This window comes from Trichosurus vulpecula, chromosome 2 (genome assembly GCF_011100635.1).
Source record: "Trichosurus vulpecula isolate mTriVul1 chromosome 2, mTriVul1.pri, whole genome shotgun sequence".
In the NCBI taxonomy this organism is placed as follows: Eukaryota; Metazoa; Chordata; class Mammalia; order Diprotodontia; family Phalangeridae; genus Trichosurus; species Trichosurus vulpecula.
This window is the reverse complement of record NC_050574.1, coordinates 263,523,173-263,547,110: the sequence shown is the minus strand read 5'-3', so window position 1 is coordinate 263,547,110 and position 23,938 is coordinate 263,523,173. Positions and strand designations below refer to the sequence as shown.

Here is a 23,938-nt window from a genome sequence, read left to right as displayed (position 1 = left end):
CCAACACCTTTCTGATGATGAGCTTCTTTCTTCTTTGTTAGGCTGGTTCTCTGGCAGCAGACAGTTTGTCCCTTGGTCCCTCTATGTTAGAATGCTTCATAGAATCATAGCTCTTTAACGGAAGGGATCATAGAGGTCATGATTCCAACATTTCTAGTTTTACATGATTTGCTCAGAAGATTTGAACCCTCGTCTTAGGTTTCTTGGCAAAAGCTCATAGACCACACTCCACTGCCACAGCCACCCAACTGACTAAAGGCAATCAATATATAATTAAATTTATTAATGAAATAGAAAATTTTCTATTACAATTGTAAAAACACACAAAAAGTTTCGTTGAATCTCATGCTTACATAGTAATCTGCCTTTATTTAGAGAAACTTACAATAGCAAAAGCATGAGATTATATAGCATGAATGGTCTTGATTAAAACCATTTTGTGAATGGCGACATTAGAAAACAGCTACTTTACATACATTTGCTTATTAAGCTTAAGAATGGAAAATGCATCATTCCATATTTTTAAAAAAGCAAAAAAAAAAATAGCCATTTAAAGTATTTCTTGAGGGTTTTCCTTATCTTCTTTCTCATTTCTTCCTCTTGACCTTTTAAGTTTAGAATCCAGAAAATCACGTTTTCCTTCTCGTCTCAATTTGCTGCAGAACAGAGAATTAAATTAACATATCTCATGACCTAAAACTCAAATCTAATGTTTGCTGTGGCATGAAAAAAAAAGTACCATTCAGGTTCAAAAGTTAGTCATTCAAAATATAAAATTTATTTATGTATTTCAAATACAAATGTAATGAAGAAATTCAACTTAAACCCTTTTTAAGCACAGATCTACAAATGTGAGAGATATAAAGAAAAAATGCCTCCCTATGAACAATAATTTAACCCTTCTGGATCTCAAATTTCCTCATCAGTAGAATGAGGAGGTTTAGGTCTTCTTTTTAGAAGAAAAGTTACCAAGAAAGCAAAAGGAAAAAATATATGTATGCAATGGCAATAATATAAATAGGTCAAAAACACCTGAATACTGCGTAACTGCAATGGCTAAACTTTGACCCAAAGAGTGGAGAAAGCACACCCCTCTCCCTTTGTTGCAGATTTTAAGAAAACCAATTATATCCTAACATAATTATCCCAAATATTTTAAGTTCAAAGTTCATGAATCCCTTAAAATCTCTCTGACCCCAGGGAAATTCTGCCTGTTTTAATATATTGGCAGATTTTTTTTTTTGGAGGGAGGAGAGGGGAAAGAGGTTTCCCCGTTTCTCCCCGGTTGCAAGGGCAATGACCACTCATAGGCATGATCTGACTACTGACTGGTATAGAAGCTCTGACTTGGACTAATTTAGCTCTCCTTAGGCAGGCTCTTGGGGCTCATCATACTGGTGCCAGACTTAGTGCACATATCTGATCTGCTTAGCCCCCTGCAGCTCAGAACTCCCAAGGTCAGGAGATCTACTAGCCTAAGCTTCCTCCAGTCGCAGGGAATCCAGGTGAGCACTTTAGATTTTTACATAAGATTAAAAAATTGGTAAAGTGGCCACAATGTGGTTATACCTTGAACATAGATACTATCCCAAAGGTGAATGTATTCCCTATCCAAATTCTCTTTAGTTTTGTGTTGAGGGTTAAGATAAGAATGTTATATAGTAGGAAGCTCCTGGTAGCAAATCACATCGAGGACAATATCCTTAATTGAAGTTCTTTGGTATTTCAAAATGGCCATCATAAATTATGGGGTTATAGGTGATGTGGGGATTTGGGGAAGGCAAAGCTAAAATTTTGGGGACTTAATCCTAAATCTAACCCTAATTCAAAATCAGGTTTGAATTCTGGCTCTGTCACCTGTCACCTGTGTCTCCTTTAGCTTCTCTAGGCCTCTGTTCCTCATCTCTAAGTGTCCAGTTCTAAAAGTTCCAAACACATAAACACGGAACATATTTTCATTTTCTCTAGCTAGCTTTCCCTGTCTCTTGGCTTTCTTTTGCTGCCATCTCCTGGTTTAGTAATCTTCAACTTAGCTATCACAACACTTTGGATCTTGATAAAAATATCAGGCCTATTCTTTATGATTAGACCAAACACAGAAGCAAGAAACTAAAAGTAATAAATTTAAAGTCCTTTTAACTGCTCCTTTGAAATAGATTGGTTTAAGTGTAGAAAAATACCGCTAAATATTCTCCAAAATAAGGAAAGGATTCTTCAAAATAGGCTACTTCTTTTCATCTTTTACGGGAAGCACTCTTTTATGTTAACAAGGATAGTATGTTATAAGAATAAATGCTTTCAAATTGGATACAATAAATGTCAACTGAAGTGTGGGACAACCAGAACTACTCATCAAACTATAGGTGTGATTTGATTTGATTTCTTCATTTGTAAAAAGAAGATGAATATGTAAGCATTTATTAAGCATTTCATTATTATTATTGATATCATTATAGTATTATATGCATAATACATAATAATATTGATATTATATTAATACTATTATTGTATGTAAATATTAATAATTATACACTATTAAACACTTACTATGTGCCAAAAACTGTTCTGAGGGATACAAATGCAAAAGTGAGACAGTCCCTGCTCTCCAAAGCTCACATTCTACCAGAGGGAAACAAGATAGTAGAGTGGTGGCCAGAGAAGGGTGTTTTGGTCTGGGAAGTCACAAGCATGGTGAAGGGAACAACAGGTCCTTTCCAAATGCAATTTTAATGTTGACTTGATTACAATTCACCAAGCTAAGAGGTAGAAGAGGGGAGGGTGATAATACATACAGTGGCAGGGTGAAGAAACACAGTCCCTGGGCATTAGCTGGAGCTGAGTAACTTAGCTCCTCCCAGTCATGGCCTATGCAAATCTAGCTGTGTAACAACACTTGTATTTTCTGTCTCACAAGGTAGGTGAAAAAAACCTCAAAGTGTGATATAAATGAGTTGTTACATACATTTCTGGGAACAAATCAAATGGGATCAATATAAAGCCACTTAGAGGAACCAAATCTATGATTAAAAGAATAAATTTCTTTAAACTCTCACTAAAATTGCATTATATAGTCAATAAATTTTTTTAAGCACCCTGTTTACTATGAGGCAGCCTGGTATAGGGGATACCAACCTCCATAGTTACATTCATACTTTGCTCAATTATCTTAGTAACCTGGTTATGGTTTTCTGCTCCATTGTATCTCCTTCTGTCTCTAACAAACTGACCTCTCATCTTCTCAGTCTCAAATGCAACAGCCTTCCTTTCATATCCCACATCTTTCACAAACCAACACGCTCACACATTAGACCTCATCATCTCTTGGAATTGCACCACCTCCAACATCACAAAGAAGGAAATTCAGGCTTGATATCGGGAAACCTTCCTGCTAATTAGATACATTCAAAAGCAGAACAGGCTACCTTGAGAGGTTCTATCTTTCTTCTTATTGAAGGCCTTTGGACAGAGGCTGGATATCTTTTTGTCCCCTGTTACAGTGGGGATACCTTTCAGGTATGAGATGAACTCAGTGGTCCCTGAGGACACTTCTAACTAAAAATTCTTTGACTTTGTGAGAGCCGGCCTTGGAATCAAGTCCTGACTCTGCTATATACTAGTGATGTGAAACTGGGCAAGTCATTTCTCTCAAGATTATAAATTACAGAATTGTGTTGATGTACTCCTTGAGGGAGTTTCTTCATATCTAGATGTTCTCTCCTACGTGGGTGAAATTATAGTCCAGACCAAAAAATAAACAACAGCAACAAAAATCCTAGGTGCCCAGTATTATTCTGGGGTTGGGACAAAAAGAAATAGTCCATACCTTCAAAGAGCTTATATTCCACCGGAGAATATAATATGTACATTATAAGGAAATGCAAAAATTATCAAAGTAATCCAAAGTAATTTCAAGTGGGCAAGCACTAATAACTACAAAGGTGGGAGTGCAGAGAAGGGAAAAATGAGAAAAGCATTTATGAAGGAGGTGGTTGGTGCCTGAGCTCTGCCTTCCAAGAAGGTAAGAATTCTATTCTTAAGAGGTAGGGATAGAATGCATTCCAGACATTGGGGACCACTTGTAGAAAAGTATGAAGGTAGGAGAAGGAGGACATGTATGGAAATGCCTAGCAGATCATTCTAATTGGAACAATGAGTACCTGAAGTAGAGTAATATGAAATAACACCAGAGAGGCAGGTGGCACTCAGACTGTGGAGGGCCTTAAATGTCAAACACAGGAACTTGTATGTGATCTTATAGGCATTAGAGAACCATTGGAAATTTTTGAGTGTATGGAGATATTAAACAGTAAGATTTATGTTTTAGGAATGACAATTTGACAATTGTATGGAGGAGGAACTGGAAAAGGGAGGGAGAGGAGGCTAAAAGACCAAATTAGGAGGCTATTCTAATAGACCAAATGAGAGTTAATGAGTACCTGAACTAGGGCACCTATTATAGTAATAATAATCAGTACATATAACTGACAATTAGATCTTTGGCTCATCTGTACAGGAATTAATTTGAGCAGGGACTTGAAAAATAATGCTGGGGAAAAAGTTTACTCTTAAGACATCAAAAAATTGATTATTTACCCCTTAAGATTTGGTTCTTTGTAGCAAACAGCAACTCGCCTTCTTTTAGTTGGGAAGATTGAAGAAACTTCATCCAATGCATTCTGAGATTTAGGAGAAGAATTGTGGGAAACAAAACTAGCATTTGTCAAATCTTGTAGTACTTTGGCATCTGGAAATAAAGGAAATCTTATATTTTATACAATCTTTAATAGTGAACTATACAGTTATTTAAAATAAACTTCAACATTACCAGAGAAGAAAAGGACAAGACTTAATTTAAAGCACAGACCAACACATTAGTCTCCAACATTAACCAGTCTGAAGTCACATATTTAAAGGTTTAAAAATACACTTTGAAAGGTTCTCAGGTATTTTTCATAAAGTATTTGTGAAAGCTTTCATAAATCCTGCATCAAATTAATCATTTGGCAGTTATAGTTGTGAGTTAATTAATTTAGTAACAGTAACTATATCTCAAGCACCTACTAAGACCACTGTGAAGGATGAATAAAAGCATAAGGCTACTCAAGTATGTGCAACATAACATACTAGGTGCTCATAATCTAATAATCAAGATCAAATGCATGATTCAATGTTTTGGGTAATACTGATATAGCTTAATGTTATTTCCATTTAAAAGACTGGGTCAATGAAATAGAAGTTGATTGATTTATCTATGACCACACAAGTCCCACATAATTAAACAAATATTGACCATGAATCTACTAGGTGAGGAATACTATCCTACATGTGGAGAAAGCTAAGACACAGCCCCCTTCTCCCCCACCCCACACTCTCTACGCCTCCAACACCCTATAATTCATGCTAAGTGCATGAGAGGTATGAGAAAATTGCTGAATAACGGCTAAGGGAGAAAATGTCATTACTCGTTTGGAGCAAGAGAAGGGAAACCAGGGAAGCTTAACAGAAGCAGAGGCATCTGGGCTGGGCTTTAAAAAAATGGGTAATTTTCACAGGTGCAGATAAGGCAAGGGGGGCATTCCAGGTATAAAGAGCGCAAAGGCAAGACTGGGAAAGTGCTAGGCTTGGCTGAAACTTCAAGCATGGGGAGACCAGTGTGATGAAATACAGCTGAAAACACGTTATTCAATTAAGTGCTAGGCTTTGTGCTAGGCTCTGAGGATGTGAGCAAAAAAGAAACAGTATCCAATCTCTAAGTTAGCTGGATAAATCCAGATTGTAGGAGAGCTTCAATACCAAGTTGAGGAGCTGGAACTTGGTTCTGTAGCAACAGATCTTTAAGGGTTTTAAGCAAAGGAGTGGCACACCTAGACTAATCTGACAGCACTAGGACAGTTCAGGGTAGGGAAGGAAGAGCTGGTAGGACTCTACTTCCAAAAAAAAGTCTATTATAATAGCCCTTGCAAGTGGTAATGAGAGCCTGAGCTATAGCAGTGGTGATGCGTAAATGAGAAGGAAGGGTTGTGAGATAACTTAAAGAACTGACAGTCCTTGGCAATTGATTAGATATGGAAGGTGAGAAAGAGTTAGAAATAAGACTTGGGGATCAAGGCCCTGAAAGCTATCAAGTGTTGAGTCTACTACAAGGTGTTAGTTAAGTCCACAGATCCCAGATGCCTCTCAAAATCAGGTCTATAAACTGTAGATTCTTTCTGATTGTGTTCGTATAGATTTTATAAACACTTTATAAAGTATGCATTGTTTTCCCAATAAAAGGAAAGCTCCTTGAGGACAAGGACTGTTTCAATTTTGTCTGTTTCCCCTGAGCCAAGAACACTGCCTAGCACATAAAGGTTTGTTAACAGGTGTTTATTGGTAGAGACACAGCTAAACACTGTAACCTCAGAGTGGACAGAAGGTCTGTATCCTGTTGATTATCACTTTAAGTGTCCTAATGCTTACCTGCTCCAATTGTTTCTGTTCTTCTGCCAACCTGAAATACCGTCCCTTCTGTCTTCTCTTGAAAAGCACACTTCTGCTCAGTATCAGCCACCTGAAAGATGGGTTCTTTCAAAGTCACATTGTCTGGAAGTTTCTGATCCCTAGCAAGTAGGATATCTGAGTTTAACAAGCCCTCCTTCAAGGTAGCAGAAGGAGAAAACCGCCTTGTATTAGGTGAATCCATCTGAGCTAAAGATGTCAAACGACAAGAACTCTTCTTCGTTACTGGGTTAAAAATGAATCCGTCTGGCTTTACTTTGACTAATATTTTCTCATTTTCCAAGTTTTGTTCCTGATTAACCTGCTCAGAATCACATGGCATTAACCTTTCCTCAACAGTCTCAGGTATTTTTTCCCTAACTTCACTTTGATCAGTTGGAGCAACTACATAAGTCTTTCGGCTCTTTTTTGACTTGCATTCTCTTCTTTTACTTGACACTTTAACATGTAATTCACTTTCTGCAGATACTTTCATGAAAGAACTCAGAGATGTTTTTTTATTCAGAGTTATAGGTGTGCTTTGTGTCTGACCCTTCTGGTGCTCATTCTGGCTCTCAGGATCACCTTCCAGATCTCTCATAGAGGGTTTTAAACCCGACTCTAAGGGAACAGAAGGTTGAGTAAGATCTGCTTGCTGCATGAAGGTTTTGGGCTTAGGTTTTATCAATAAACTCCTTGGTTTGCCTGATGAAATCTTGCTATACTTTTTATCCAGTTTTTGAATATCTGAGCTCTGATCATAATTTTCCATTTTTTTACTAATAACTTCTACACAAGACGCATTTTTAATGTTGTTCACTTGGCATTCAGTGTTTTTTTCAGGTTTGTTTGTTTCTGAATTAAGGTCTTCCATGTGGCTTTCTTGGTGGTATACAACTTTGTCATTATTTTCATGTGGTTGGTTAAGTTCAGAAAGCAATTCACACGTCCTTCTTTTTCTGCTATATTTTGAGGACTTTTTGCTTAAATTTGTTGTGCTTTGTTTGGAAGGCTGCACATGAGAGATCTGCTTTTCTATATCCAATGAATTTAGGGTCCTACAATCAGATAGGCGTTGACTCACTTTCGTACAACTAAGGTTTGTTTGTAGCTCATTTTCATATATGCCAGAGACTGTTTCATTATCCTTTTGACTTGGAAAACATGTATCTTTGTTTGCATTATCAAGCACAAATGTTCTTCTAAAATCTCTGCCTCTATCAAAAGTTTGGAAACTATGTCCCATACCACATTTGTTGTCCTGCTGAGATTTACTTGACACAGGAGGGAAGAGGGAAACTCTCTCTTCATCATTTACTACATACGTTTTTCTTGCTTTCTTCTTTTTATCATGATGCTGTGAAATTTGTACTACATTTTGCTCACTAGCTTTCTGAAATGTTACGTTCTTCGAGGTTTTCAATTGAGCAAGCTGTTTAGTCTCCAAAGTAAGCTTCTGATCTGATTTACTACTATCAGCCAAAGTAAGAGAATTATTTTCTTCTGTATCTTTATCCCTTTCTGCACTATATAAATATGACCTGGTTTTTGGTTGTACTTTTGACTTCTCTCTATTCCTTTCAGTGCTTGAATCTTTTACTTTTCTGAAAGCTTTGTTCCCAGAAGACTTAGTTTTATGATTGCTTTTATTTTTGGCACCTGTTTGAACTGTAACGATGTTGCCAATTTCACTCGCAGTTAAATCCATATCAGCTTCATATATTGTTTTTTGCAGCTGCTGCTCATCACTGGGCAGCACCACAGTGGGGGACTTTGCATTAAGTTCACTGACAGATTGAGACTCTGAGTCAAGACGACACAATCCATTTTGTTGTATTTTAGTATCTGTATCTACAGAGTTGTCATTTATCTTGCTGCTCTGGTTTAATGGATTATTTGAAACTACTATTTTTTCCAAATCTACTGCAAGGGGAGCTGGGGCAGGAAAATTGCTTGATTCCCAAGATGGAAGACGCTTTTTTCTTTCAGTCACATTTCCAGATTGACTACTACTACGAGATCTTTTCTTTTTCTCTTGCCTAACATACTGAACATTATTTAGTTCATTTGCTGAGGAACTTTCTTCTGGATGGGTCTGGTTTTCTATACAATAAACAGAAAAAAATTTATTTCAGGAATAGGTAGAGGAAAAAGTTGTTACCCTTGTGGCTGATTACAAATTACTTCATAGGTACAGCATGACTTCTGATTCTATGATCAATGGAAAGTTTCTTAAAATCTCATAAGGCTATGACAACTGGCTAAAACAAAAAGAAATTGTGAAAATGTTTATTCAAAATGTTTACAATGGTGACTTGTCTATAGAGATAAGCAGGGGGCAATGGAAAAGAAATTGTGAAAATGTTTATTCAAAATGTTTACAATGGTGACTTGTCTATAGAGATAAGCAGGGGGCAATGGTCTGGGCTGCCAAGAATCTGGAGACTAACCTTGGCCTAACCCCATGTTGTACTGAACCATTGCCACAAGTTTCTGGAACTTTGAGAAAAGGCATTAGTGGCCAACTAGGGCTCACTCCCTTATTCCTCAGGAACATGAGCATGAGAGCCAACATTTTTGCATGTTTTAATCTGATTCCCTAGAGGCCAAAGCAGTATGTGGTTATCCTAAGCAAGCTACTCTCCAAGGTCTACAAGATAGGAAAGATGCTAACATGAAAGTTTTTTTTGGACATGTCTTACCTACAAAGCTTCGGATCAAACTTGTGATTTCACTAGAATGAGGAATAAGTTCCTAGTGAAAAAGTTTCTACCAATATAGACAAAAAACTGCTCTACAACTTCTAGTGCTAGAAAACTGCTTGGAGCTTTGAAACCTGAGGTGGCTTGCCTATAGTGCACACAGTCAGTATGTGTTAGAGGTAAACCTTGAACCCAGGTCTCTCTGCATGCCCTCTATACACAAAGCCTCTCTTGCCTATATTTGTGCATGCTCTAATAGGAAAGGCAACAGTAAAGGCCTTGGAATGCCAAGTTTTTAAAGTACGGTTCAAACCCCTGATTATAAATCATGTGCTAGTCTCTTAGAACAATCACAAATATTAAGCTCTAGAAATCCAGTACAAGCTCTTCATCTTACAGATGGAGAAACTAAAAACCAGAGAGGTGATAAAACATGCCCACAGCTGTGGAGAAATGACCAGCAAACTGAGATTCAAATGGTTTTCTAAAAGACTCATGTTTTACTATGTTAAGTTTAATAATTTTTGTCTGACATGAATTAATGTACTTAAAATATTTGGTTAGATAAATCTGAGACCAACTCCAAACTCAGAAACATCCTTGTTATATGACCCTGGGCAAGTCACTTAACCCATTTGCCTCAATTTCCTCAACCATAAAATGGGGATAATGAAAGTATCTCCCAGGGCTGTTTGTGAGGATCGAGTAAGACAATATTTGTAAAGTGCTTAGCACAGGGCCTAGCACAGAACAGGCATTTGATAAATACTGATTTCCTTTCTTCCTTCATTAAAAACAAAGCCATTTAAAAATTATGAGTTTTGGTTTAGGTCTGGGTTGGGGTTTTTTTGGTAGTACTAATTAAAATAATTTGAGAAAGCTTGCTCAGTCTCTATCAAACCAAACAGGTTTTTGCTTACATTTAATAAGATATTTCATGAAAATTTGACTCTCACCCTTTAAAAATGGAGATTTTAGATTTCTATAATGGTTAAAAGCAAATACTTGTGGGCCTTATCCAATCTGTATTCACTTTTTGGCCCTGAATTAACTTTTTTATGTGACTAGGGGGTACTTTCTCCCCTTTATTTTTACAAATGAGGAACTTGAAGTTAAATAGCTTGGTGTAAGCTCATAAATATTTCATTTCTGAAACACCTAATAAAATTCTTACCTTTCTGGTTTGAGAGGCAAAATCAGATATTTAAATAAGAATATCCTAACAAATAACTATAAAAGAAATTGAAAACTAACAGCACTCTGTTAGTAAAAGTTAGGATTTCATCCTCTTTTTATGCTTTTCTCAAAAAAAATAAAAAATAAAAAAAAATAAAAATAAAAAAAAAAACAAAGGAAGGAAATCAACCAAATCTGAACTCCAGATCCAGGATGACATAACTAAAGTTCATCACCTTAATTTCCTCAATCTCTGACTAAAATAGAGTCCTTTAAGTACCACCCATCAGTAATGTAATTACAAAACTGATCCGTAGTTAAGTTTATCTTTAAAGGAAATCATACTGAGGCATGTCAAGACCATTTCTGAGCAGAATTTATAAGGATAGACATTACCAGCATTGCCAATAAACCATGATAGCACTTCCCCAACAAGTAGCAATGTTGGGAAAAAGTACTTGTTTGACTTTGCCAACATGTTCAAATGGCAGGTTATCAAATTTTCTTTGATCTTAAAGGAGTGCAATATCATCAAGAAAAAAACACCCATATAAACTTTAATAAAATTGTTTTTTTTTAAAGGTCTCACCTGTGGAAAGGAAATTGGTGACAGAAAAATTTCTCTCTGGATTATCTTGGGCATCTACGTCCTGGTTATTTTTCTCAGGACTTGGCAATAATTCCAAATGGAATTGATTAGATAAAGATACTTTGGATGCCACTGGAGTGAGAGAATCAGGTACTTTCTTGGTTGTGAGATTGCTGCCATACTGAAACGTCTCTTTATCATCACCATCGTCGTCGTCATCTGCTGATGTAAGCAGAACTCTCATAGGCAAATGGTTAGGTCTGGTGTGAGGAGTTTCTCTATTTTACAAACGAAATGATTATTTAGGATATTTCACAGATGGTATCCAAAAAAAGAGATAACTCAAATGAATCCATGGTCTCATTAATATGCATATTCCCTCTAATGAAATAGATGATAACTCATTCTGTATAACTCTTTTCCATGTCCTCCCCTAAGTTTTCCAGAAATAATTTTAGGTAAGGAATGGCTTCATGATTTTAATTTTCATGCTCTTTATCTCCCCATCCTCAACAAACATGTCCCATTCTTATAACCCTGATGGTCCAGGAAGACCATGATATAGTCATTAACTGAGCAATTAAACAATAACCTGACTCAAAAGTAAGAGGGTGCTATCTGTTCCAGGGTTTGAGGGGTGTTGGGAGAAGCAGCGGGGTACAAGGAAGGGAAAGAGAAAAACAAGAGAAGAGGACGTTGGGAAGATGGCAGAGTAGGTCAGAAGATTTTCAACTCTCCAAATTTCCTCCACAAAAAAAAAAACAAAAAAACAGCAAAAAACCAAAAACCCATCACTTCAGAGCAGCAGAAATAAACACCGGGTAAAGCAGATATCTTCCTAAGACAATTAGAGAAGACCACCCAAGAAAGACTGACCTCCAGGGGTAGAGGTTTGGCCTGAAGTGCAAACTTCCAGGCTGACTGCAGAATCCACAAACAACAAACCTTGAGGGCAACTGGGCAGAGAGGCAACCTCAGCCTTTCCTGAATAGGAGAATGTGGAAGAACCTTCCACATTCAAGGAAGCCAAGCACAGCAGTGCAGACCAGATTGATCCTGGGCTGTGGCTGCGGGGAGGAGCCAGCACAAAACTTGTGAGTGCAATAGTGAGGGGCAGGGACCCTGCTGGCTGTGGGCACTTGCAGGAGTTCAGAGTCCCTGGTTTCAATTATGGGGCAGAGAGAAGTTGTAGTTTGCAGCCACAAGAGGGACTACAGGTAGCAAGATCATTTGCAGGATAGTGTAGCTGGGGGTCCTAGTTCTGGCTGAGGAGTGGAGAAGACAGCTCAAGGCTGGGCCCAGTAACAGACCTCAGAGAATAACAGTAAGAAGCACCTGAAGCTTGGGGCATCATTCCCAATACCTCGGAACTACAATTTGATTACATTAATAGCTGCTAAAAACAAAATAAAACAAAAAAATAAATAAAAATGAGTAAGCAAAGAAAAAAGAACCCAACCATAGACAGTTACTATGGGGATAGAGAAGATCTGGGTTCATATTTAGATAAAACAGTGGAGCTAAAAAATGTCCCTCCTTTTTTCAATGGGAAACATCAAATGGTTCCAAGCACAAAAAGAATTGTTGGAAGAACTTAAAAAGGGCTCTAAAAATCAAATAAGAGAGATCTAGGAAAAATTAGAAAGAAAAAAAAGGGCAATTCAAGAAAATTATGAAAAGAAAGTCAACCAACCGGAAACAGAGAATCAAAAACTTAAGGAAGAAAATAATTCCTTGAAAACCAGAATTGGGCAAGAGGAAACTAATGCTTCTAAGACACCAAGAAATCATAAAATAAAATCAAAAGAATGAAAAAAAATAAGAGAAAGTGAAACATCTCTTCAGAAAAACCACCAATGTGGAGAACAGATTGAGGAGAAATGAAAACTTACAGGAATATTATAGTAAAGTTTCAAAGCTCCCAGTTTACAGAGAAAACATTGGAAGCAACAAGAAAAAAAAAAAAAAACAAATATCATGGAGCTACAATAAGGATTACATAAAACCTGGCAGCTACTACACTGAAGTACCGTAAGTCTTGGAATACTATATTCCATAGAGCAAATGAGCTGGGGTTACAACCAAAGGTAACTTACCCGGCAAAGTTAAGTATAATGCTGAATGAAAAAAAAAAAATAGATGTTTAATGAACTTAAAGACTTTCAGGCTTTTATGATAAAAACCCCCAGAACTTAAGGGAAAATTTTATATATAACAGGAGAAATATAAAGGAAACATTAAAAACCAATTATAAAGGATCCAATAAGAATAAATCATTTACTTTATATATGTGAAAATATTACTCTTATGATTATCATCATTATTTGGGTAGTTTGAAAAAAAAGGCATAGGAGGATGATGGGTGATTTTAAAAAAATAAAACAGTGTAGGAAGAGATAAAAAGGAGTAATTATCTCATACAAGTGAGGCATAAGAGGAATAACTGATACAGAAGAAGCTAGTAGTGGTGAGGGGAAGTAGTCCTGGAACCTTATTCTCATCAAGAATGGGTTAAAGAGGGAACAACATATATATCTAGAAGAGTATAAAAGTCTTCTAAATTCAAAAAGAAATAAGAGGGCAAGGGGATAGGGCAAGGGGAGAGGATAAGGAAGGGACTTTTAGATGCGTGGGTAGGTTACAGAATAGGAGTGGGTAGAAGTAAAGCAGAGGAGCAAGGAGGGATAGGGCAAAGAGGGTGAGAATGATAATGAGAAAAAAATTGGAAGAAAATACACAAGTGTATTGTAGCTTTGAATGTGAATGGGGCAAATTTACCCATAATATAGAAATGGAGAGCAGATTAAAAATTTGAGTTCAACAGTGTTACTTTCAGGAAACATTTAAAAAATGAGAGATATACACAAAGATAAAATAAAGGGCAGGAGGAAAACTTAGTATGTAAAAAAAGCTCACATAGTAGTCATGGTCTCAGACAAAGTTAAAGTTAAAACAATTTAATAAAAAGTGAAAAATAGGGGAATTATACTATGTGTCAACAATATTATCCAATATTGTTTCAGGCCATTTAAAATACCTAGATAGCATAAAATACCTGAACATATACCTGCCCAAACAGACACAGGAACTATATGAACAGAAACATATTTTTATACAAATAAACTCAGATCTAAATAATTGAAGTAATATTTACTGTTCAAGGGTAGGTAAGTCCAATATAATTTTTAAATGACAATTTTACATAGCTAATCAATTTATTCAATGTCATCCTAATTAAATTACTAAAAAATTATTTTACCAAGTTAGAAAAAATAATAACAAAGTTATTTTGGAAGAACAAAAGATCAGTATCTTCAAAGAAACCAGGAAAAAAAGATATAAAGGAAGAAGATTCAGAAAAATTATACCTTAAACTATATTATAAGATGAGAGCACTGTTGAAATGTAAAAAGGGCAATTTCAATTACTTTAAATTAAAATTTTTTTGTATAAATAAAACCTATGTAGCCAAGAATAGAAGCAGAAAGTTGGGGGAAAAAACTTTCATAGTTAATCTCTGAGATAAGATGTGATTATGTTGGAATATTGCTGTGGCATAGGAAATGATGAGCTAGTTGATTTAGAGAAACATGGAAAGATTTGGACATATGAAGGAAGATGCCATCCACCTTCAGGGAACCAGATGATAAGAGGAAATAAGTATAGTGTGGTCTTACAAAATGTGTATGAGTGTATATGTGTATATATGTCTATGTTTATAGATGTGGGGGAAGGGAGGGGAAAAAAAATAAAGTAAAAAGTACACAGCAGAGAACAAAAAATCAACAAGGAAGCAGAGAAAAGCTGCGCAGCTTTGAAAGCAATGTGTAATAATTATTATATAGGTTTGCTTAAAATGGAAATATATTGTATTTCATTGAATTCTCTTTCATGGTCTGCTGTGTGTACTTGGCAATTATTTTTTCTATTCTCATTTTGTATTTAAGTTTAAAATAAAATTTACAAAAAAGAAAAAGAAAAATTAACAATTAAGAGAAAAGTGATGACCAGAACCAATATCAACTTCAAAATACATTTCTTGCTCCTCCTTATTTGTTCATCAGAAAAAAGAGCAGCATTTCTAGAATCATGTATATTATTATGTATTTGCACTGCTACTTTCACCTAAACTATTTCATGTGATATATGACCCTGTGAATCTAATATGAACAATATTTAGCCTACCTTGATTAAAGGCCCTATCTCTAAATTTTTCAAACATAATTTCTCTAATATCATGATTTGCAATTAGATGGTGTTTTATGAAACGTAACCCCTTGTGGATAAATTATACTTTTATAAGAACCCACCGTTATGCAAGGGTGATAGGACCAAACATCACATGAAACAATTTTTATGAAAGTAACAATATATGTACCTATACTTACTTACATAGTGCTGCAAATGTTTCTTTATTTTCCACTGAACAAAGTAAAGAGGAAAAACATTTAATGGAATTAAACATAAGATACTCAAATGGAATTTGTATCCACAATGGAGTTTACAAATTAGAGTCAGGGCACTAAGAAGTGGAAAGATCTCAAATATAAATAAACAACTAAAATAAGAACTAGTTCCAAATGTTTAGGTGGTAGAATTTCAATGTCCACTTAAACTATGAAAAAATTACCTCCCAAATGAGTGGTGTAATAAATCCAACTGTTTGCCAACACCTTTCTTCTGGCTAGCTGGTAATAGAGAGGGACTCTGATAATCCTATTGTAGAAAGAGAACAAAAAGAAAATGAGAGGATTGAAGATGGCTTATTAATTAGTATGATTGTTCTGAACCCTTTTTAATTATGAGGATCCCTTTTGAAAATAAATTTTAAAACGGACTTAAAAATATTAAATACGCAATTGATTTTAAAATAGGACAAAAAGCCACTAAGAATTCAGTGATGTTGGGCAAGCTAGGTGGAACAATAAGTACAGCACCAGCCCTGGAGTCAGGAGGACCTGAGTTCAAATCTGGCCTCAGACACTTGACACACTTATTAGCTGTGTGACCTTGGGTAAGTCACTTAACCCCAACTGCCCTGTCTTCCCTCCTCCAAAAAAAAAAAAAAAAAAGAAAAGAAAAGAATTCAGTGACGTTTTCAAATTAATCTGTGTTTTATCAATTACAACAGTCTATATACATTTGAAAAATTACTCTGTGGGATGTGTGAGAAGGATACAAGGAAGCCGGGATAGAGAGAAAAAGAGAAGAGAATATATTTCTAAAAGAATTTTAAAGAAACTCTTAAGAGTACTAATGCCATCTACTCTAGAAGTAGAATCCAGCAGGAATTTAAAATTTCCTTAAAGAATATAATAAAATGAACAGATACTCTAGAACAGAATTGTGGAATATTAGAATTGGAATGAGCCATACAGGTAATTTTCTAGCAGATGAAGAAACTGAGGTACATAGACATTGTGTAATTTGTCCAAGGTCACAAAAGAGGCTGCCATCAACTCATACCATTTTTACCATTGGGGGACTACAATAAGTTAGTTAGTGGCAGAGCTGACACTTCATTTTAATCTAGTCCAGTCTAGAGTTCTTTCTGACAAGACTACACCACCCCATCTAGATTAAGTCCTCTACTGTACTGTACTTAAAAATTTCAAACGGGCAAGTGTGGGGGGGTGGGGTGTTGGGAAAGAGGGCAAAAGGGAAAGAATACAACCTTTCTTTTTACTTTATCTTTTCAGTCCTCTACACAGTTATCTTTACCCACTGCAGAAGACTGCCTTTTAACAGTCCATACATAAATGCAAGGGTCAACTCCTATCCCACTTGTTCAATTCCCAATGATGTCACATAGGACCAGCTTCAGTTGACTGAGGGGGGAAGAGCAGACTCACTGGGAAATTCTAATGGAGTTCACAGCGAATCTCTTTTTAGGGAAGAAAAAAAAAAAACCAGGGAAGCGGGGTTATTATTTTGGTTCAGGAAGAATATCTTTAAAACTAACTAAAAGTAAAGCATGTTCTATTTTAATTGCCAAGTATTTTGTTTCAATCAGTCTTTCTAGGATTCAGAATTCTATCTATTTAGTTATACAGTGTTTTAAAAATGCTATTTGATGACAGTAGTAATAATAATGAGTTGGGTTGGTTTGAGAAGACCCACTGATTAATAGTCAACTTGCTCATTCTGCATGGATGTAAGCAAATTGGTAAGCAAATTTGGTAAGCAAAATGGGCTCCTTAGCACTTAATTCAACAAGTACCCTTGAAGAGTGTGACTTAGGGACATCCAGAAAAACAAAATGTATAATTTTCTGAACAAGCAGTATTTTTAATGAGGATACAAGGATCATCAAATATAAACAGGAACTTAATACTTTTGCTATTATCTGCTATGATGTTTTCCATTAATTAAAACAGACTGAATTTGTAAAGGTATGGGGTGAATTTTTGTTGAATTTATAAAGAAGCTGGTATTTTTGGTAGGGATAACGATTACAATTCCATGAACTATGCCAACTATGAATATTATTAGCTTACAGCAACATCTACAAAGATAACTTGCTTTAAGAGGTTAAGGTTTAAGAGTTATCATGGTTTTCCCCTTTGGTTCTAATTCTTCTTTACAACATGACTAATATGAAAATGTTTAATATGATTGTACATGTATAGCCCATATCAGACTACATGCCATCTTAGTGGGGAAAGAAAATTTAAGACTCAAAATCTTAGAAAATGAATGTCGAAAACTAAAAATAAATAAATACTTTTAAAAGACTTAAGAGTTATCCTCATTCTTCAGTTTGCCATCTCTGAAATAAATTTTGCATCCAGAACTATGCATTGATAGTACAATTTGGAATATTTCCTGCCCTTACTTACACAAAGAAAGCTTAGAGAATAAGAAATAAACTTTCATTTCCAAATTTCAATAACAAGAAAGTCAAATCTGAAGACCAACATTTCAAAGATAAATTGATAATATTCATTTTAAAAATAATTAAAACATTAATGAAATCACATAGGATTTTTTTTTATAAACATGGCTAAATTGGTATTTCTAAAAATGGACTCCACTGAACCCTTTTATTCCACACTGTGAATAGAGAGGTCCCATAAGAAAAATTGTAATGTCTGTAGCCTTTCTTCCTTTTTTAATGTTAAATAATCTAGATACATCGATAATTTTATTTTTTTACTGCATATGGCATTGTTTCAACATGAAAACAGATGAATTTCTTTCAGGCTCCATTTCATCTATGTCCTATAGACTGGAAACATATTATCATTTAACCTATTCGTTTTTTCATGGCATCGTAGATTTACAGGTAGAAGATACCTTAACAGCAATCTAATCCTGCTGTTACTGCTCAGTCATGTCTGACTCTTCTGTAAACCCATTTGGGGTTTTTGTGGCAAAGATACTGGAGTGGTTTGTCATTTCTTTCTCCAGATCATTTTATAGATGAGGAAACGGAAGCAAACAAGGTTAAGCAACTTGCCCAGGATCAGAGGACAGAGTAGAAGTCAGGAAGATGAGTCTTCCTGACTTCAGATCCAGCCCTCTATCTACTACAGTACCTGGCTGCCTTAATCTAATTCACTACACCCCCACCCTCACCCACACCCCCATTTTATAGAAGAGAGAACACTGAGAAAAAGACAGACAGCTTGTTCAAGGTCACAAAGGGACTAAGTAGAGGATTTGAACCCAGGTGCTTGGACCCCAAATTCTCTTTCTGCTACAGCACAACACCTTCAAAACAGCTTGTAACATAATGGAACTGTCAATGAAACACAAAATTAGAAAGATCTGAATGTATAGCAACGTAAAAGAAAAATACATTGAGACAGCAATGGAACACAAATTATACAAGTAATTAACACAATGGGGTAGTCTTGTGATGGGTCTATTTTGAAAATAAGGCAACAACATCCTCTCTCAAAATACTTTTTAGAGCCCTAATTTGTCGCTATTAGAATCTCAAGTAGAATACTTAATTTGTATACTTCACTAAGAATGCAAAAGAGAAAAGTAAGGATAACACACACTTGAGCTGGTAGGATATATACAACACTTGGAAGTGCTTAAGAACACTAGAAAACAACCAGGAAGCCTTCCTGAACTGTGAAGATGAATAGACCAGAAGGTCTTCAAAACTATTTGCTATTAGTTTTAGCAATATGTAACATTTATAAGACTGACCACTTACCTCAGGGTGACTTGTCATTTCGATAGCAGATATCAAGTTACTGCTCACGAAGGCTTCTGTCTCTATGAGGATTTTATGCTATTGGTATAAAACAGACTTTTTAGTCAAATAAAATTCAAAGTTAAAAGTGATATATAGATAGATTTGTGTATAGTCTGTTGAAGATTTACAAAATTACTTTTAGTGTCGTGTGCTGTTTGTTTAGTGTGACAAACATTAACACAGGATGAAACATTATTAACAACTAACAATGTTATAGGACCATGAGAGGCAGCATAGTATAATGCAAAAGTGTCAAACTCATAGAAATAAAAATACAATGTAACAGAGATAATTTTAACTTGTGGTTTTCTAAGTCAATTCATGGCCCATGAATATCTATTTTTGAGTTTGACACCACTGGCCTCTTATCAGGAAGAACTGGGTTCAAGTCCTCCCTCTGACACAAACTGGCTGTGTGACCCTGGGCAAGGCACTTCACTTCTCAGAACTCTAAGCAATTCTGAAGGGTCTAAGTTGCAGAAAAGGAGCCAGCCAGCACTGACAAAGGGAGCTTCCTCATCTGGTAGTTCCCTCAACCAATGAAATCACAGCTTCAATCCCTAAAACTATTCTTAAGGATGATAGATATGGAGCTGACGGGGCCTCAAAGTCCGTCAAGTACAATCTCCTCACTTTAGAGATGGGGAAACTGAAGTCCACAGAGATTAAGTGACTTATTCAAGGTCACACACATGGCAAATGCCACATATGGCATTTTAACAGGTCTTATGATTCCAGAACGGAGTTTACAAAGTTTTCTCATAACCCTGTAAGGGAGGTGAATCATTACTCCTATTTGGCAGATAAGAGAACTAAGGTCAAAGTAACTCGTCCATGCTCACGTAACCATTAGGTTTAAGAGCCGAGATTTAAAGATGGGTCTCCTTACTACAAGTTCAATGCTCTTTACAGAAAAGTAGTTTCAGAGAGTGAAACCACAAACTATTCAATAGCCTTTCTTCCATCATATCATGACAAGTACCAGAACGCAGTAAATAGAGGTAGTGACCCACAAGGCTAAATGTGTAAAATTAATCTTTTGGCAATTCTCTAAGGCTCTACATTGCAGAGAAAATGCCAACCTTCATTAGCAGAGAAAGCTTCCTCATGTGGGAGTTCAGGCTAATTAAATTTTCTTTTGATTTTAGTCTTGAGTCTTTCCAAAATACTCCCCAAAACAAATTCCATCAAAATTGGAGAGAGGGATGAAAAGGGGGGAGATGATTTGTATCCAGTAGAATATTAAATAATAGTCTGGGAATTCTCCTTTCTTCCCACATTGATTAAACTGGATTACAATCATCTCTTTCAAATTCCTTAAAGCCTTAGGAAAGTACAATGATTTCGCTGGATAGTCAAATGTTGATGATGATAAACTATCACAAAGATTATGCCAAATATATTTATAATATGTAAAATTAAGAGAAATCTATATAGCAATTTCACCCTTTTCCTATAACTATCATGGCATCATAAATTTCAACAATTTCTAGCAAGCCATTTCTACAATATTCTTAGATGCTTTTCACATTTTTTTCTTTCATGTCTACAAAAATCCAGGTGAAACGTTTTAAGTGATCACATGAAGTTAAAAATAACACAGTATAGATACCATACCAGATTATTTAGCTTTTGACGAAGAAAAGCATTTCGAAAACTCAATTTCTCCACTTCTTTGTGCAACAACATTTTTTCAGTTGTAAGTTTCCGAGTATTTTCTTTTTCTATACTCAGAGCCTGAGCCAATGCCCTGTTGTTGTGTTTTAAAGAAATCTTAATAATAGAAGAATTGTCTATGTAAAGAGAGAAGAAAACAGTTAATATGTCATTCTTTGAGATGCATTTCTACCTTATCTGAAAACTATTTCCATTTACGTCTGATTTACGTGTCAAAAAGAGTGGATAATCAGAAGGTAACTGTATGAATTAGAAAAGGCAGGCTAGAGGTGAAGACTAAGAGCAAAACAAGATGGATCGCTGAATGGGTTGAGGCAATTTCTCTCAAGAACAGAGAAGGTCTGAATATCAGCATGCCAACAATCACTTATAAAGCACCTGTTACATGTACCAAGCACTGTGCTAAGTGCTGAAGAAACAAAGAAAGGAGGGGCAGCCAGGTGGCGCAGTGAGTAGAACACCCTGGAGTCAGGAGGACCTGAGTTCAAATCCGGCCTCAGACACTTAACACGTACTAGCTATGTGATCTCGGGCAGGTCACATAACCCCAATTTCCCTGGCAAAAATTTAAAAAGAAAAAAAAAAAAAAAAAAAGAAACAAAGGAAAAAAAAATTCCAAACAGGTCTGTTCATGCAAACAGCTATGTGCAAACAAGACATATACAGGATAATTGGATAATTTGGAGATAATCAACAGGGAGAAGGCATTAGCATTAAGGGGAATAAAGAATGTATCTGAAGACAGAACAGAGACACCGGAAGACGGACTTCATATACGGTAATTCAGAAATATAGATCGTGTATGGAACAATTTTTCCAATACTGGAATTACCTGACTTTGCTTCTAAATCACCAATGTGAGGAGGCATGGTTACCTCCACATAGTTTGGGGGGAGAGGGAATAAGATAAGTAAAAGCCAGGCAGAGTTGTTATTTCATAGGATTAGTATAATCAAACTGAAAATCCAAAGCAAATTGGCTTTTAAGATTAAATTAAATGTTTATGCTGCCAGTAGTTAAGGAGATGAGCTTTGGGTACTCACTTCAAAGTTGGTAGACTGTCTAAGACCCATGTGATACTTTACCTTCACCAAACAGATCACCTTAGCAGTTATTTCCAGACATTCATGGAAATCTAAACTTGAACTCAACACTTATGGTGACTAGTCATATTATAAATAAATTCTGAAATATTTTAGTAGGATTGTTTTACTAGTATGAATCCTTTGTAAAGTGTCCCTTAAATTGCACTGCCCTAATGAATTTTAAGTTCAGCTAGCTTTACGATTTCTTATTTACAGGCAACTATTCAAGAACATATAAATTATTTAAGATGAGTTACATTGTGGATAAATCTAATTTTTGTAAAGGAAGTCAGGTCTAAATTGAGCCATCCCATGAAAATTGAGCAATCCTGTGAAAAACACTAGGGAATTTAGATGAGTTTTCTAGAGCAATCTTTGAAGTTGTAGCCAAGAGCCATGTAAAATGGGTTCCAGAAAAGCTAATACTTGGAAGAGAAAGATGACAAGGACAACAGAGAAGGCAATCTAAAATTATTGGAAGCTACAATGGGCTATTTTTCCGGTGGCATCCTTCAAATTCCTAGTAATAATTCATATTTCTATGGCACTTTTAGGCCTACAGAGTGTTTTCCTCAAGTATGTATCATCTGCAGTCTAAGAATAAGGCTGAGAAGTAAAATGGGCTGCTCCCACTCATACACAAGGGGGCAGAATTTGAACTTGACATTCAGCATCCTTTCTACTCCATCATAGCACAATTCTTGCTGTTTCACAAAGCTATCTGGGTTCAAATAAGCCTACCTAGAGCTGGAGTGAATTAGTAACATGAAGCTCTTTTAACCACAATAAGGGGCAGAGTCATCTGTCATCAACAGACTACCGATGCAAAATTCGCTCCATTCATCCACAGTTGAAGGGTATGATAGGAGCCAAGGAAGTCATGGATGCTCCCAGGATACTTTCCCTCAGTTTCTAGAACAGGCATTAATTAGCAACCTATGGAAATGATTTTCATTGTCCCTTGGAGAAAGTTGTTTCCACCAAGATTGGAAGGCAAATCCAAAGGCCTTCCATTTGGCAGGCAAAATTGGAATCGAAAGTGTTGAATAATCAAAATTTGCTTTTGGACCCTTCCTAACTCCCAGTCATCGCCATCTCTCTTCTGTTGTCCCCAAAACTCCCATGGACCTCATGCTAAATGCATCCAGTACTGCTATGGTCCATTTAGATCTACTTTCTTCTGAAGAAATAAATGCATGCTCCAGAATTACCCTCAAATACCTGTATGTCAGAAGAAAAGAGGCAGCCTGCTTTTGAAATGATGCCAATTCCTCCTTTAAAACTGATCTTGAATTCTTTTTCAGAGGTGGGAATGGCTACTCTGAGACACTCTAGGTATCTGCTTTATTGTTGGTAACTCCCCTTTTCCTACTATAGACACTGTATCACACAAAAAGTAAGGCTAAGAATTAAAAGAAGAGAAATGAAAAAAATTGTTTAAAAACAATATGTACATATATATATATAAATATAAACTTTAAGAGTGTTTTGTGTTTCTCGAAATGAGGAAAAAAACATGGAAGTAGTTGGATGAATGGTGAAAACATCAACTTATTTACATTTAAACATCACTAACATTTTATTTTTTTTACTACTGATGTAAAAAGCAATTAACTTACTTATTATTTTGTTTTTTATTTTTGATGCAAGAGAAGTATTCAACTTATTGACTCTTGAAGATTTCTTGTCCTTTACATGTCTCTTAATTCTCTGAGTGAAAAATAAAGAAGTTGCAGAAGTGCCTAGATCCTCCATATCTGAAGCAAACATTGCACTGTTGGTTGCTAAAAATGGAAGGGAAAAAAGGCAAAATTAGTCCTCTCCAAAATTAATTTTTATACTTTGTTTACCTGATGTCATCACCCTGGTATTTCAGGTTTGATGTTGGGAGGAAACTAAGGCACTCATAGGTTAGTGAACAGTTGATTTAAGATGTTTACTTACACCTAACACAGCAAGGATATACAGGAGCACTTAGCTGAAGCAGACAGGGACCCTCTAGGTCTCCATATGGAAACCT

General features: G+C 35.9%; 1 protein-coding gene across 1 annotated transcript; it reads right to left on the bottom strand.

Moving 5' to 3' along the window:
* Nucleotides 1-324: 324 nt before the first annotated feature.
* SGO2 (shugoshin 2) lies at nt 325-23,703 on the bottom strand. Its single transcript, XM_036746380.1, has 8 exons — nt 23,538-23,703; nt 20,774-20,949; nt 19,115-19,192; nt 15,575-15,660; nt 10,945-11,222; nt 6,460-8,580; nt 4,594-4,744; nt 325-656 (listed from the first exon to the last, which is right to left on the bottom strand). Exons 1-8 carry the CDS (start codon nt 23,686-23,688, stop codon nt 551-553), a joined length of 3,147 nt encoding a protein of 1,048 aa, XP_036602275.1. The 5' UTR covers nt 23,689-23,703; the 3' UTR covers nt 325-550.
* Nucleotides 23,704-23,938: the final 235 nt, after the last annotated feature.